Raw genomic sequence first — 17,231 nt, 5'->3', positions numbered from 1 at the left:
CAAAACAAGGGAATGTAAGTGTATCGTTTTCACTAAAAACATTATTCTTCCCACTTCCTAAAGATTTTCTCACCTGAACTGAGAAAAGGGGGATTTGAAATCCAGAATATTGTTGCACTTATTCATTGACTCAGATTCTCACTAATTGTTTAATCCATGGAAGTTCTACTTTCCCCAAAAGATCAAGAGCTCATGTAGACCAGGTTCTTTATCAGAGTCTGTACTTTAGCCTAGCACATTGCTCCGCACATAATACACCTTCATTATATGCTTGAATTGGATGTGGGCTTAGATGACGTTTTATTACGCTGGGTTGCCAGAGTTCTGCCATGAGTTTTGTGTCCCAATCTACCTTGTTATTCTTGTCTCTTGGCTTAAAATGCTGTGCCTTGCAAAAGGCTTCTATGAGCAAATACTTAAGTAAAAAGAATTACCCCTTTCAAAAGGGCCTGAATATGGTTTTTCACGAGGCCTATTACAGTGCCTTATACCTCATAATGATCTACTGGGGAGTTATTGTGCGTGTTGTAATAGAGACTAAACTCATATTTTTCATCACCTGATTAGTATTTCTGAATTGGCTCTGGTGCCCAAAGGAATATTTTCCCTTACTCTTTCTCCTTTTCAGTAGTAATATAAGCATAATAAAAAGCAGTAGAATGCGTCCCGTCTCCAGAAGCAAACAAGAACCAATTACGGTCAATCCTGAGGAAAGTCTTCAGAAAGCCAAGAAAAGCAGAGAAAGCTGAATACCTCTGCCTTTATCTGTCCTCTCTGCCTAGCTTTTTAGGATCACATCTTCACAGCCCAATTCGGATTCTTTCATGCCCAGGTAGGGAGGAAGAAGTTTTGTCCTCAGCGCATGGTTGATGTGTTGAAAGGTAATGACATGTAATCAGAGAGGGGGTCTGTTTCTTCTAGGGCTCATTTGTGATATGCGTTTTCTGGCTATAGATCAAGACATAGGGCAGTGCTAGGAACCAAGCCCAGGAAGCATTAATGAAGGCCCACTCTATGCTACGCACTGTCCACCTTCCTTACCTGTAGCCCACCAGGAGGTGTGGCTGGGGAGATACGGAATAGGAGAGGCTGAGAGGGCTGGGGTTGAACATGGAGCAGGCCTGTGCCCACTCTGTGGTCACAGCAACCACCCTCTGTGGAGGGTCCTGGGCTGTTTGTCCTCTGAGCAGTATTTTGCCCTCCCTGTGCTCTGCTGTGCATCACAAGGAAGCCGACCTCCGCAGGGCCTTGGTTTTGCCTTTAGGGTTGGTTTTCTTGCTTTGATCCATCTTCTCACCAGTATCAGTCACCAAGCTCCTTCTTTCCCTCTTCTGTTTAATCGTTTATAAAATGCAATTCTTTTCCTTATTCTCTGGTTTATGGTTGGAGAGGGATGGGATGTGGAAGGGTCTCCAGCTCCCCTCAGTGGTGGGAGGGTGGCAGCATCTCCAGCAGCGGCTGGACCTCTAGGACCAGGAGGCCCTCCGGGGTTCCAGCTCCCACCAGGACACCTGGCTCCGGCTCTGGCAATGCCTCCTCCTTCCTCTGTCCCCCAACCTGAGGGCTTCCTGCTTGGCTAAAATCCAGGTTACCTCCAAATCACCTCTTTGGCTTCTCAGCTCTTGCACCACCTGTAAAGCTAGTTTCCAGCATTAAATTCCCTCCATGGGAAATACTGAGTGCTTTCCATTTTCCCGCTCGGACTTCAACATCTACCTACCTTTCTGGTATATTTGTCCCAGCCCTGGAAGGGCAGTCCCTCAATGCCAAATGTTTTATTGTCACAAAGTTGGGTTTTTTTTTTTTTTTTTTTTTTGCGGTACGCGGGCCTCTCACTGTTGTGGCCTCTCCCGTTGCGGAGCACAGGCTCTGGATGCGCAGGCTCAGCGGCCATGGCTCACGGGCCCAGCCGCTCCGCGGCATGTGGGATCTTCCCGGACCGGGGCACGAACCCGCATCCCCCACATCGGCAGGCGGACTCCCAACCACTGCGCCACCAGGGAAGCCCCAGAAAGTTGCTTTTTAAAAAGTTAATTCAGACCAAGCATGATGCATGGTGCTAATGTGTCATCTCCGTAGGATGTCATGAACATTTATTGCTGGAAACGCATAAGATCAACTCTGGTACCTGGTAACTGAGAAGGGCTTAGATGCATTTTTCTCAATGAACTTTAATTAAATGGATTGTTAACTCTTCCACAGTGTGAGCCATGATATCTGTAGGAGAAAAGAGCAGGTGCGATGGGTCACTGTTCCTGCAGCGTAGACACTGGAATAAGACTGACCTGGATTCACTTCCCAGCTCTTCCAGCCATTAGCTGTGTGAGCTCAAGTCCCTGTGTGTTGCTGGCCTTAGTTTTCTCAATAAAATATGAGAGTAATAATAAAATAAGGTAACACATGTAAAAGGCCTGACACAGGAAGTCCTTGGTCTTGCTTTTAGGGCTGATTTTCTTGTTTGGATTCTCACTAATCATCCCATCCTGCTTCTTTCCCTCTCCTATTGAGGGAATGAAATTTATAAAATGAAATTCCTCTCCTCATTTCACTAAAGCTCAGCTAAAGTGAAATTCTCAAAGATAAAAACTGTACTTGAAAGCCAAGGGAAACCAAAAAGGAAATAAATAAGCAGATACAAAAGCAATAAAGTCATACTCCCTATGGAAGGGGCCCCTGAACAGGCATTGGCAGTGACTTTGTGTCCCAGGGACCCGGCCTACCTGTCACAGCCCTCTGCCTCACAGCGCATGGCTGCTAGGCACCAACGTAGCTCTTACATCATAGAAGCTTGCCTAACTGAATACGGGATGGAGTCCCTTTCAAAGACAAGTGTTTATTCCCCTCCCCCCCAAGTAAAACTTTCCCTGCTTTCACCCTGTGTGTGTTCCTTGGAGGTTTTATTTAAATAAAGGGACTGTCCCCGTCTCAAAGCATCTATTCATTATATTGCCTCCAAACCTAAAATCTCTGAGCCAGGGAAGGTTCTGAGAATGCTGCCTTTCAACAGATTAAACAGCCTCTTGGTCCTGGGATTATCTCGCTAAAAGGCAACCTGTGTACGTTTTGCTCCTTTAGAAGTTGCAAATCAAAGGAACTGGTTGAAGTCGATGCTTCCCCTGCTTTGGTAATAGTTTCCTTTCAGGGCTCCAAGGAAGCAAAAAGGGAACTGTCCAACCAAATTGACTACCTAGGAACCACTTGTTAGCATTTTGCTTACATATAGTCATTTTTGTAGAAACAAATAAACAGATGCCATCTTCAAATAATGTTTCATCGCGCCTACCAAAGAATAAACATTCATCAGTTATCCTCAAGCACGGGCATCTTCTTGACCTCTGGCTCAGCCAGCCTCTCAAAGACTACTGCAAAGGAAAACAGATGTGTTTTTTTTCCATAGGAAAGAAAAGGTTACCTCAGAAGCTTATCCTACATTCATCTACTCTAGACCACATATACCTACACTTCCTTCTTCTAAGACAGGAAGAAGAAATGGGTTTCTGCTGTTATTTTCAAGAATAGCCAGAGGCTTCTACAATTTGGATGCAAAACCAGGCACAGTCCTAGACTTATAAACCAACCTGCGTGATGTAAAGAGACAAGGTGCATGAGTACTGGGAACTCACAACCTGGAAATAATCAACTGTTTTGACTGCACACATTTCCGGCGCCCTGGTGCATGCTGGCCTCCCCCCTTTTGAACATGATTCCAGGTGATTTGGCATCACGGAATTCTCTCTGTCTTTTTTGAGGAGGTGGTACAGGGAGTCTGTGAGCTCATGGTCCCTTTCCCATGAAAGGTCTGCCATAAGAGAGCGTGGGCTACTTCAGGACAGAGTCGGTCTCTGTTTAAAGCTGCTATTGAATTTGACCAGATTGACATTCCTTGGTCTATGCTAGTTGTAAACAGAATGCTGCTCAGATATTATAATATTGCTTGACATTTGTGCTCTAGTGATTTCGAGAGGAAGAAAAGGTCTAGATGCCAGCAAGGTGATGACAATGTTTCAGTTCAGTGCGATTTCATTCTAAATTAATCTGTGTCTCATCTATGCTGTTCTTAAAACTTAGGATTCTTTTCCCTTTTTTCCTTAATTCTATTATAATATTAAAAGCAGCAACCCATCTGAAACTTATTGTTAATAAAAAGGAAGGCATAGGGCTTCCCTGGTGGCGCAGTGGTTGAGAGTCCGCCTGCCGATGCAGGGGACACGGGTTCGTGCCCCGGTCTGGGAAGATCCCACATGCTGCGGAGCGGCTGGGCCCGTGAGCCATGGCCGCTGAGCCTGCGCGTCTGGAGCCTGTGCTCCACGGCGGGAGAGGCCACAGCAGTGAGAGGCCCACATACTGCAAAAAAAAAAAAAAAAAAAAAAGAAGAAGGCATATGTTTATACATGTATATTCATATTTAGGTACCTAAAGTATTTAAAATTAATATTGACTTTTCATTTTCCCTATTGATTATATATTAAGACAAAGGAAAAACCTACCAATTTATTTTCAATGCAATGGCTTCTATTTGCAAAAAGTATGGGTTTTTAGTATAAAGTATAGTAATCTCTGTGTTAGTTTTCTGTGACTGCTGTAACCAATTGTGTAAGCCACAAGCTTAAAGAAACACAAATGAATAACCTTACAGTGCTGTAGTTTAGAAGTCTGAAGTTGGTCTCACTGGGCTATAATCAAGGTATCAGCAGGCCCGTTCCTTCTGAAGGCTCCAGGGGGAAATCATGTATTGTTCCACCTTTTCCATCTTCCAGAGGCTGCCCTCACTCCTTGGCTCTTGGCTTCCTCCACCATCAAAGCCAGCAAAATCGGGCTGAGTCCTACTCCCACTGTTAGCTCTCTGGTTCCAACTCTTCTGCCTCCCTCTTCCGTCTTTTAAGGACCCTACAATTACAGTTACATTGGAGCCACCTAGAAACATCAGAATAATCTGCTTATTTTGATCCTTAACTAAATCACATCTGCAGAGTCCCTTTTACCATGTAATCTAACATATTCATAGGTTCTGGGGATAAGGACATGGACATCTTTGAGGGCCATTATTCTGCCCACCGCAATCTAACAGGTAAATGTACTACTTACCTTCTGGAAGTGGCATAAACAGCGTTGTGTTGATGGTTCTATCACCACCTTTGACAGAATGTATCTTTGCCATTACCAGATATTTCAGAAAAATAGAGTGAAGGGATTTCAGTAGGACTAGGGGACTCAGCTGTGTAGCTGTGTAGCAAGTCATTTCCCTGGGATTCCAATTCAGCACCTTCATCTGAAGAATGTGGATAGCGCTAGGGGCTTTATCTAGATCCTAGAGCTGTTCTGATACTCGCAGAATCCTGAAAACTTTGTATACCACTTTGCAGATGAAAGAGATGGTACACTAGCTGCCCCGGTGCGTTCCAGGAACTTGAGTATGTAAAACCACAAAGAAGCATCATTTAAAAATTAAAACTTTGGGCTTCCCTGGTGGCGCAGTGGTTGAGAGTCCGCCTGCCGATGCAGGGGACACGGGTTCGTGCCCCGGTCCGGGAAGATCCCACATGCCGCAGAGCGGCTGGGCCTGTGAGCCATGGCCGCTGAGCCTGCACGTCCAGAGCCTGTGCTCCGCAACGGGAGAGGCCCCAACAGTGAGAGGCCCGCGTACGGCAAAAAAAAAAAAAAAAAAAATTAAAACTTTCTAACAATACAAATTGCAGGAAGAGAATCTTAACTACATGAGAGAGGATGAAGTCGCTCATTTCCATTCTAAATCAGTCCTTTATCCCTATCCCCTGAGATAGGTCATTTTAATCTGTATTCATGTTTATCTTTTGTTTTGTCCTCTGCCCTGATGTTTGTTATGCTGTGGGTAGGTATTGATTCCCTTCTCATTAAGCCTGCAAACATCTAATCATTCCTATCTGTTTGGTTGTTTTCATTTTTAATAATTTACGTTTAAATTTTGGCAAATCGAATGGTCTTAATTTTGCCCTTTGAATGCCTGTGCATTCAAGTTCTTTAGGCAGATTTTCTCTCTTGCTTTTTTAATCCTATTTTGAGTTTTATAAAAATGGATGTTTCTTGTTATTCCCTGACCCATAATTTTCTTCAGTGAGCTTTTTGTTTAATTTTCTTTTGCTTTAACATTTTATTTTTCAGACACCTCTCATTGAACCTCACGTTCCTCTTCGTCCTGCTAACACCATTACCAAGGTAATGGGATGTAGGTGGGTTGATGAGCCAGCAGAGCTAGCTTCTTAAGTAACTACTGGAAGTGGTCCATATGTCAGAGCATCACATCAAGAAACTGTGGATACAGTTTCTAGAAACAGTATATATCGGTGTGTCTCAGTTCTCAGTGTAAAACAGTGACATGTCACACGAGTGAACAATGCAAATGTACAAGTGGATTGTATTTTTCAAGTAAAAGTCAGATTGGAAAGTGATTTAGTGATGCATCTGGTTTGTTTTCCATTTTTAACTCTCCTTTCTCTTCCCCTCCTCCCATCTGATTAAAATTCAGGTTCCTTCAGAGAAGATCCTCAGGGCTGGAAAAATATTACGAAATGCCATTCTCTCTCGAGCACCTCACATGATAAGAGATAGAAAATACCACCTAAAGACATACAGGTATGTGCAATAATTCTAAAGGCTATGGCCCCCTCAGATTAGTGATTAGTGAAGTTAGAACAAACTTGTGTTTCCCTGTTTTCCATCCATGGGCAGCATGTTTTATAATCCTCCAGGTTCTGGAAGTTAAGTTTGTCTTGGATCCCCACTTAACTCTAATTAGCCCTCATATTCCCAGGAGTTACTCCTAAACTAATTTGCTTAGACATTGCTTTAACTGTGATGAACATAGAAAACTTTTGTAATTCTGTTTGCTGAAGTGTATTTTAGGAAAACTGCTAGATTTAGATGAGATTCAACTAACATTTACTAAGTGTTCATTTGTACTTGAAGCCCTGTACCAGGCCACTTTATATATATATATATATATATATATATATATATAATCTCATTTCATCCTCATCACAACCTGCGAGGTAGGTGTGTGGCCATTTTTCAGATGATAAAACTGAGGCTCAGAAGAGATTAAATAGTTTTCCTTGAGCAAGTCACAAATCTAGTGAATGGCAGTGCCAGGATTTAAACCAAGGTTGGTTTATTTGCAAGTTTCATTCATTCATTCTGTCATTCATTCATTCCACACATTTATTAAGCACCTTCTGGGCACCAGGCATTATTGTGTTCCAAACCCTAAGGATACAGGAGTGAAAGAAATATAAAATGCCCTTTACATAATTTACTTTCTAATGTAGGATTTCATTCTAGTATGAATATAATAAGATATGCAACTCTGTTTCACCTCTGTAATCATATAGAATAAAGACCCATTCTAGCTGCCACTGGAGTTAAGAAATGATAAAGACAGGGGCTGTATGATTTAGTCGACCTTCTGGAATGACTGAACCATGGTGGGTAAATGAAGGATTCATATCTAATCTTTAACTTTTGATTTTATCAACTCAGCAGCGGTTTAGGAACTAGAACGTCCTGTCTATGGCACAAAAGCCTTCACTCCCTCTCCCTGCACCCACGGTTCAGACTCACAGCCCTCTTTCAGCAATCAGTCGGACTCTCTCATTTAGCCTTGTTTAGACATGACCTCAGAACCCATCAGACTTAGCATGAGTCAAAACCCATTTGACTCACGTGAACCAAATTCATAAGACACAGTGAAAAGCTAGAATACAAATTTTAAAGTTACCACAAAGGATACATATATATATCTTTCTAGTGACCGTCAACCATGATAGTACCTGTAAAATTATACCTGGTTTACCCTAGAGCAAACCTTCCAGTATATGTACCTCAAATCCAGTCTCTTTCCCAAGGACAGAGATGGAAACACGTTGCAAATGCTTTCTCTTTGGATCACTTTTTCGGCACTCCCTGCAAACTAACACTCTTCTGCTTGCATTTGTCATGAATATGCTTATAAGACCAAAACTGGCAGCTTGTTACATTTAGATTGGCCTCTTCTTGATAGAATTCTGGAAATGAGATGGGATTTGAGAAACACTTTAATCGGTAGCGTGCTCCTCTTAGGGCATGTTCCCTCTCTTAAGACCGATTGCTCCCCTTGCCCTTTTAATGGGGATATTTACCAGCTACCATTTTGGTTGATTGCATTTGGAAGCCTTTTCCTTCAACTCTGGAAGTTCATTCTTTTTTTGGCATCTGTAGTTCCTACACACTGTTACAGTTTTGAGGGAAGTAAAGGTTAAACTCATGTGTCCATGTCCTCAGAGAGAGTTCAAACTCTTTAACTCATTAAGTAGATCTCAAACATCTCATACAGCTAAAGGACCTTTTTCTTTTTACATTTATATTCCCTTAGTTTAAGAGGTGATTATGCTTTCCCAAGTGTTGACTTGCATTAGGGAAATTCCATTAAAGATGTCATCTTTGGTGACAAATAACGGGAGCTAGAAGTCAGAAACCATAATCTCTTTCTTGCACCATAGTCCTAAGATTTTAACCCCCTGAAATATAGGTGTTACGTCTATTCCACACCCTATGACACAAATTAATGATCTGTTGATAATGACCCGTGGACGCAACCGGAAGCCAGAGGCATGATTTCTTTTTCCTGCAGGACATTTTGAGTGCCTGGTCCCAGATCTTGTTTCCAGTCCCATCCTCTCCCTCCCTCCTGTTTTCACCTGCTGCCACTTCTACCATTACTGCAGTGCAAAGGGATTGAAGTCTCCCCAGATGCAGCATCACCCCCGGTGATCACCACACTAGAGATCAGCTGTCGATTTTATTTTTTTTTGTTTTTTGCGGTATGCGGGCCTCTCACTGTTGTGGCCTCTCCCGTTGCGGAGCACAGGCTCCAGACGCGCAGGCTCAGCGGCCATGGCTCACGGGCGCAGCCGCTCCGTGGCATGTGGTGTCTTCCCGGCCCGGGGCACGAACCCGTGTGCCCTGCATCGGCAGGCGGACTCTCAACCACTGCGCCACCACGGAAGCCCAGCTGTCGATTTTAAAATAGCTAAAGATCATTAATAGAGAGGAAACCCGGTGATTCCACCAGCCACAAGTGGCACAGCTGTGTGTCTTTGTTCTGTGTTCTGACTGCAAGACTCTCACACCCTGTCCCAGGGCCGAGAGGCTCTGGGATCATCTCAACACCATACGCTCTTTTTAGTAAAAGTAATCATTGAATTAAAAGCCACATGAAATCGATTTTTTTATACTTTTACATGACTTTTCCCATTAATAAATTCTCAAATTAGATGAGGAACATGACACATCATACGTTTGGTTCACAATGAATAGTAACTAGGTGCCTCTTTGCCTATTGAAGCTCTGAAGTGTAGGTATGGACTGTAATCAGAGCAGTCCTAGAAATCTAACAGCTTTCTCAGGACATCCTCCTTGTGGTGTAGTCTTGGGTCAGACCCGAATCAGGACATCCCAGGAGTTCTGATAGATTTCAGAGTTCCTGGAGTCTTAGAACTGGACATGGCCTTTGAAGCCATCTTTTCCTCCTCTTTTCTTTTACACATGAAAAAACTGAGAACCAGAGATTTGAAACGATATGGCCAGAGTCACACAGCTAATAAGTAGTAGACCTGGTGCTGGATCTCATGACTTCTCCCAGGCTAGGCTCTTCCTAAAGTGCACCAGCACTGGGAATCTCCTCCAGTTCACACTAGAGAGGAGCTCCCTGGGCTGGAACCAGCCTTAGTGCCCCAGAGATGGTGGCATCCTCAGCACAGGAGGGGAGGTCACCAGTGACTCAGACCCAGCTGCAGGCAGCCAGCTGCTCTGAAACTCCCTGCTTATTCCCGTCCCTTGGGATTCCTCCCCCGGACTTCAAGATCCCATTTCCTCCGTTGAACAGTCATGCCACGAACACCCCTCTCCCCACTGAAGGTTTCCTAATACGTGTGTATAGTTATATGTTTCCGAACTAACACACGTAGTTTGCCCATCCTGACCAGCTTACCACAGAGGGTCATCATAGGGATGAACGCGTGCCTGTACAGAAAGGATCTGGAGCTCTTCAGATGACAGGCTCTGTCGAAGTGCAGATGCTCATTGCATCACACTTTTTTCAGAGATTTGCATCGCTAATTGCTTGTTTCTCCCAGCACCCCTCTGAGGAAGCTCAGTAGTATTACTTGAAAACAGAAAGTGCTATATAATTTTGCATTTACACATAGCCTTTCACGGAGCACCTCCTAGGGCCTCACAAACCTTAACTCACTCCTCAAAAGGCTCTGGTGAAGGAAGTCAGAATTATGCTTTGCCTTCATTTTACACTGAGATTTTTCTGGGACTGGCTCAAGAGTTTCTGGCCCTGGGATTCTCTTGCCAGGTCACGCTCCCCGTCTAGCTGCCCTTTAGTCTCCCCTGGGGCTGCTGCCTGTAATGCTCTTTCGTTTAGCCAGCCTTGCCTAGAAGGTTCTCTCGTGAGTTGAGTGGTTTTATTGGTTTATACAAAAGTTTGAGAACCTGAGGCCACATCACGCAGTGCTTTGTTTGCCATGAGACCTCTTAGGGTGGAAGAGCGTGGAGCCCTGTGGGAGGGTCTCCTCTCAGAAGCCATCTCCCGTCCTTCATCTGCAAGGGGGTGACTTCCCCTCCTTTGTGTCCTCCCGCTCCTTAGACAATGCTGCGTGGGGACCGAGCTGGTGGACTGGATGCTGCAGCAGACTCCATGTGTTCACTCCCGAATTCAAGCTGTTGGCATGTGGCAAGTCCTGGTAGAAGACGGTGTTCTCAACCACGGTAAGATGAGCCACGGTCCCTGGAAAACCCTCCAGAAATGCTAGGAAGTGCACTTCCCTAGGTAGGTTGTGGCTGAACTCCCACATGGGCCAGAAAGAATTATGATCCCTTTAGGGACACGCAGAGCTAGCATCTTCATTCAGCAGTACAAATGCAGCAAGTGGATGCCGTTGACTGCAGTGTTCCACCATTGTACCTTCCTAACTTGGGAGAGCGGATGAAGGGAAAATGAAATTGAAACCCGAGTGCATCAGTTCCAATTATGTTTATTAGTTTGCATTCACGGTTCATCAATAGCATGGTTATACTCTGAGCATTGCATAGCAGTCCTGATGCAGGGGCCGACGGAAGAGCAACAGAGTGTGTGGCCGGGCTGATAACATGAAAGAGAGTACTGAATTCAGAAGCTGAGTTTTCTGGGAGAGCCAGTTTTTTTGTACCCACACGTAATATCAGGAGTGTGCTCTGTGGCGTAGCCCCTGATATCCACAGGGGCTCTCACTGAGCAGAGTAGCTATTCAGGACTGGAGTGGAACTGGGATTGAACTCCTCATGCCATTTGTTTAAAGATCACTTTTCCAAACTGACAAACTATTAAAATCATTCCTTTAATTTTTAAATACCTGGGAATCTAATGATGCTCTTGCCAGTGTTTTCACAGACTTTACTGTGTATACAGATCACCTGGAACTCTTGTTAAAATGCGGATTCTGATTCAGCAGGGCCGGATGGGTCCAGAGAGTCTGCATTTCCAAAAGCTCCCAGACGACGCTGATGCTGCAGTTCCAGGGATCATATTTTGAGCAGCAAGGATCCTCCCACTCCTCCTTGTCTTTGGATAGGGTTGATGCTCCCTCCTGAAAAGGGGCTTAAGAGCTTTAAGACACAGAGATGAGGGATTCTAAGCCAAGTTTATGACTTTGTCCTACTGAGATCTAAATCTTCTTGTTTAAAGGGAATAAGAGAGAAAAAAAAAAACTCTTTAAAACTTGAACTGGAAGGAAATTACCATAATATCCTAGGAGTATATGACCTAGATGTTTGGTATATGACCTAGATGCTTGGTCCTGTCAGCTTTGTTCAGACAATTTAATTTTTTAACTGCAGACAGACGTGTTTATAAGCAGTACACATAGAAAGAAAAACATCAATTCTGATCCTGACGAAGTCCAGTTTTCTGTTTTTTGCTAAGTCTGTACTTTGAAACAAACAAACAAACATTATAGAGCATGTTCTGGTAGCTGGTTATTTTCCTGTTTAGGACGGATATCCCACATGCTAGAAAATGTCACCAAGGCAATTCTTGCTGGTCAGAGTGCTCATCTCAGGAAAGCTGGCAGGTTCTCATACGAGAGTCCCAGGGCAGCTCAGGAGATGGGCGGGTCAGAGAGGGCTGTGAGGTGCATGACTGCAGCCCGGAGGTCGCATCCTACAGCTGCACCCGCCTGGGTGAGGCCGAGGGAGACGGGTGAGGAGTCTCACCACTTTGCTGCCACTTCCTCTCTTGCCCGACACCGTCCATCCGTTTCTGGTAAACGGGCCCGTGAGGCAGAGGTGCAGCAGCTGACGCTTGCCTCCGTGTTTCCCCTAGTGGACCAGGAGCATCATTTCCAAGATAAATATTTATTTTATCGATTTCTGGATGATGAGCATGAGGATGCCCCTCTGCCTACAGAGGAGGAGAAAAAGGAGTGTGACGAGGAGCTGCAAGACACCATGCTGCTGCTGTCGCAGATGGGCCCCGACGCCCACATGAGGATGATCCTCCGCAAACCGTGAGTGAGACCGTGCAGCTCCCCCTGCTGGTCACCCGTGCAAAGGTGCACACCTGGGCGGAGGAAAGCAAGGCCGACTTCAAAAGACGTGGCCGGGCTTCCCTGGCGGCGCAGTGGTTGAGAGTCCGCCTGCCGATGCAGGGGACGCGGGTTCGTCCCCCGGTCTGGGAAGATCGCACATGCCGCGGAGCGGCTGGGCCCGTGAGCCATGGCCGCTGAGCCTGCGTGTCCGGAGCCTGTGCTCCGCAACGGGAGAGGCCACAGCAGTGAGAGGCCCGCGTACCGCAAAAAAAAAGATGTGGCCTTCCTTCCCCCAGGGCCAAAGGAGAGATGCTGAAGGAGTGACAGATATGTCTGCCTCTTGTGTTTGAGCCAGATAGTTCCACTTCCCTTTTGCACGAGTTAAAGCTAGAGAGATTTTTCGCAGTTGGCTCGGGGTGTCCAAACTGGGTACACGTATTAAATGACCTTTGGTCCATGACAAACAAACTGCTCTGCTTCTGTGCCAGACTGTGGAAGCCCCTTTCTTCCTGATGCAATCGGACAGAGGTCGTCAGAACCATTAGACCTCATACCTGTGCTTGTATGCCTCCTTTCATTCATTCAGCACGTACTTTCACCCCATGCGGAGGCTTCTGCTCCTTAGCTTAAAGACACATTCTTTTTTTATTTTTTTTAATTGAAGTATAGTTGATTTACAATATTGTGTTAGTTCCTGGTGTACAACGAAGTGATTCAGTTTTATATTTTTTTCAGAGTATTTTCCACTGTAGGTTATTGTGAGATATTGAATATAGTTCCCTATGCTATACAGTAAATCCTTGTTGTTTATCTGTTTTATGTATAGTAGTTTGTATCTATTAATCCCATAGTCCTAATTTATCCTCCCCCCTCCCTTTCCCCTTTGGTAACCATAAGTTTGTTTTCTATGTCTGTGAGTCTTTCTGTTTTATATATAGATTCACTTGTATTACTTTTTAGATTCCACATATAAATGATACCATGTAATATTTGTCTTTCTCTGAGTTACTTCACTTAGTATGATATATTCTAGGTCCATCCATGTTGCTGCAAATGGCATTATTTCATTCTTTTTTATACCTGAGTGATATTCCATTGTGTGTGTGTGTGTGTGTGTGTGTGTGTGTGTATGTATATATATATATATATATACCACATCTTCTTTATCCATTTATCTGCTGATGGACATTTAGGTTGTTTCCATGTCTTGGCTATTGGGAATAGCGCTGCTATGCACATAGGGCTGGATGTATCTTTTCGAATTAGAGTTTTTATCTTAAGGGCACATTCTTAAGAGAACACCACTTCTCCATTAAACTCTTCAAGGCCTCCAGTCAGCCAGTGAGGTGTTCCCTCCCTTCCAGCTCAGTGGAAACCCACCTGACCATCAGCTAAAGTTGAGGACTCCGATGAGTTTTATCTGATCAATCCAGAAAGAGTGGATTGAGCCCCTCATCTGTTCAGGGCACTCAGCTAATTGCCACAGGGCATATGAAGAAGGGTATATGCCTCAGTCCCAACCTCAGGGAGACCTTTTCAATGAGAGGTGACTTGGCCCCTGGATCTGAAACCACTGCACACAGAGCTTATGTTTTTCTGCTGGAAACGAAATCCCTCTCCACCCGGCAACCGGTGCACGCCAGCTGTGGGTGTCGACTCCGAGTCACTGGCTTGGCCGACCTCCATTCGTCAGCGGGGCTCGACAAGAGCCTTATACTTTGCCCGTCTCGCTGTCCCCTGGGCGCTTTCCAAGAGCGAGGTGTCCCTCAGACCAGCTCCCCAGCGTGGGCCCCGCACACCAACTCACAGCAGCCTCTCACCGCACCCTCCTTCCCTTTCCCCAGGATTCCCCCCTTTCCCTTGCCCTCACTCCATGCTGCAAAAAGGCTCTTCAACATAGCTCATTTTTTGGTCACACCGTGACCCCTTTGTCACAACTTCCTCTCGGGTCTCAATGTCCTGCGCCGTGTGTTTCAGAGGCCTTCCCTCCACCCAGTTAGCGTCGTCATCCTTAACTCCAGAGCCATGGGTTTTAGCTCCTTTAACCTCAAAACGCTTTCTTCAAACAAAACTGTTGCTGGAAAATCCAAAATATCAAACAGAAAACCCAGAGCTTCACTGACCTTCATGCGTCGTAGTCAAGAAAACTGTCCAGGAATTTATGTTTTCTCTGCCCTGAAGGACCACAGGGGTTGGGGAGCAACGGGAGAATCCCCAGGCCTTGGGGAACTCTGATGAAGGCCCCCACTCTAAACCGTGTCCTCCTTCCTGTCAGACTGCTTCCCCTCTCTCTTCCCCACACCCCCGTGTCTTATTGTCCTTCGTTTACCTCATCATTTGCTGGCTTCATCTCTTCTTGCTCTTCTTGCTGTCATCTTCATTCAAGCCCACATCACACAGTGGTTCTGGATCAGATGGGGACAGCCCCTAGGGGCATCAGGAAATGTGGAATGCTGAACACACACCGGTACCTAGAACCCTCCAAAACAAGCTGCCCTGAAAAGAATGCCCCTGTTGAGAAACATTATTGGAAACTGCGAGTTTCTTAAAGGCAAAGACATAGCTCATTTTACTTCATTCATTCATTCATTTAGTCATTTAACCAATATTTATTGAACATCTATTTTGTCCTAGATACTATGTTAGTTGCAAAGGCTGCAGCATTGAACTAGAGGGTTGCACCTCCTTCCTGGAGCTTTCTGTCTGGGACAGAAGACAGACCGTAAACAACTAGTTATGCAAGTAATCATTTAATCACCACTGCACTACATGCTACAGAGGAAAATGTAGTGTATGTTGATAGAATGTAATATGGAGAGGGAAATTGAACTTGTTGTGGAAATTAGAAAAGGCCGTATCCCTAGCTCTGTGCATTACACCAAGCTGACCGTCAGTAAACCTTTGCTTAGTGAATGAATGAATAAATGAACATTTAGCCCCAGCTCTGATGTTCCCTCGGCTCTCCCTTGCTTCAAGGGAGACAGAAATGCCATTCAATTCACAAATATTTTTGAGCATCTACCAAAGATGTTTCTAAAAAGTAGCAAAATGGTTCATGCCTTTGGAGAGTTTCTAATCCAATGGGATAGGCACTCGCAAGTTAGATTCAGATGCAACAAACATATATTGAGTGCTGGTTGTGTGCAAAGCACCACACAAGGGATATTTGTGCTAATTGTTTGATTCACCCTCCCAAGAGCCTAAGAGCTGGGTTCATGAGTTACCCTTAGAAATAGGAGCCTGTACTTGTGCTTCTCTTTTCTTCCATACAGCATTGAATCGCATGATCCTTGGCAGCCCAAAGATTCTTCAGAGGAAATTACATTCCAAAGTTTGGACTTTTTTAACCTATCACTGGCTGCTAAAGTACAGGTTTCACCCGTATCCTGAGGTACATCATTTTGGGCGCCCTTGGGATCTTCCCATCTTTTCAGGTTTTATGAAACCTCAAATGTTGGAACTGGGCTGGTAGTTCTTTTGACTTGGTACTCTTAGATTTCCTTTCTATTGGAATGACAGCGCCTAAGAAATGGAAAAGTGAAAAAGAAGGAATCTAATTCTATGAGACAGACTTTCAAACTATACACACACACACACACACACAAACACCATTTTTTTGATCTGATAATAACCTTTGGAACTTCTACTTTACTTAAGTGGAAAGAAAATAAGCTGAGATTATCAAGAATTGATGGTATCACTGCTGTCCTTGAAGAGAGCAGCCGAACACTTTGCTCCTGGGAACTTGAGGGCATGTTCACAGGTTCTGTAAATGTTGACTTTTTACTGCCCAAACTGCCAAGTCATTAAGAAATATGGAGGCGTGAGATGCATTGGTTCCGTATTGACCAGGGCGAGACCCCCCAGTATAGTAACTCAGCACAGCTGCATTTTATAATAGTCACCACTCCCAGAGAGGTTGCAGAACTCTGATAATTACTGAGAAAGAAATAACACAATATTCTTTGATGAGAAGATTACTTGGAGAATTTGATTGTATAATGAAGATGTTGCTTTGAAAGGTACTTCCTATTGTTCTGAATCTGAGACTCACTAGCAAAAAAAAACGTGTCACTTGTTTTGACAGGCTACTTAGAAAAATTCTCTGTTTATTACATGAACTGCGGCATTTTAACTGTCAGACTATGAAAGAATGTTCTATAGTTTAAAAAACAGAATAGAGCTTCGGGGGAAATTTTTTGGCACACTCTTGTTGCTATTGGTATTGAAAAAAAACATACATTCTGAATGCGAAATTAGCTTTTTATGTGGTGGCAGGCAGAGTGGCTCACAATGCCCATCCCGGTTTTACAGGTGCAGACCTGGATGGCATTTGGGGGCAAGTGCTATGGAACAGTGACAGTTTGATGGTGCTGTTGCTGCAGCTTCCAGACAGGGCTATCAGACCTAAAATGAGCTCTTGGAGCTTATTGTTTTGATTTTGCTTTGTTTAAAAGTCTAAAAACAAGAGGTTACCCTACAGCAAATAGATACAGTGGAGACCCTTACCAGCAGAAACATGGACTCTGGCTACCTTTGAGCAGGTACTTTGGAGAGGGGCCATGGGCAAAGAGATGTGGAATGAGCAGGTAAGCAGGATGTTATGAACTTGAGGCCAGCTGGATAAAAAGAGACTTCAAGGAGACAAAG

General features: G+C 44.5%; 1 protein-coding gene across 6 annotated transcripts in view; it reads left to right on the top strand.

Moving 5' to 3' along the window:
- The window catches only part of RAPGEF4 (Rap guanine nucleotide exchange factor 4), a 238,044-nt gene that overhangs the window by 144,412 nt on the left and 76,401 nt on the right, over positions 1-17,231 (top strand). For 3 of the 6 annotated variants that reach the window (XM_060152643.1, XM_060152639.1, XM_060152640.1), the window contains 4 exons: positions 6,139-6,192; positions 6,503-6,609; positions 10,664-10,785; positions 12,377-12,560. In XM_060152643.1, coding sequence (XP_060008626.1) covers positions 6,139-6,192; positions 6,503-6,609; positions 10,664-10,785; positions 12,377-12,560 — 467 coding nt within the window. Of the gene's footprint in view, positions 1-6,138; positions 6,193-6,502; positions 6,610-7,364; positions 7,458-10,663; positions 10,786-12,376; positions 12,561-17,231 lie in introns of those variants that run through there. The other 3 variants (XM_060152641.1, XM_060152642.1, XM_060152644.1) reach the window with 3 other exon arrangements.

This window comes from Lagenorhynchus albirostris, chromosome 6 (assembly GCF_949774975.1).
Source record: "Lagenorhynchus albirostris chromosome 6, mLagAlb1.1, whole genome shotgun sequence".
Classification (NCBI taxonomy): domain Eukaryota; kingdom Metazoa; phylum Chordata; class Mammalia; order Artiodactyla; family Delphinidae; genus Lagenorhynchus; species Lagenorhynchus albirostris.
Note: the sequence above shows the minus strand (reverse complement) of the source record. Positions and strands in the feature narration are given on the sequence as shown.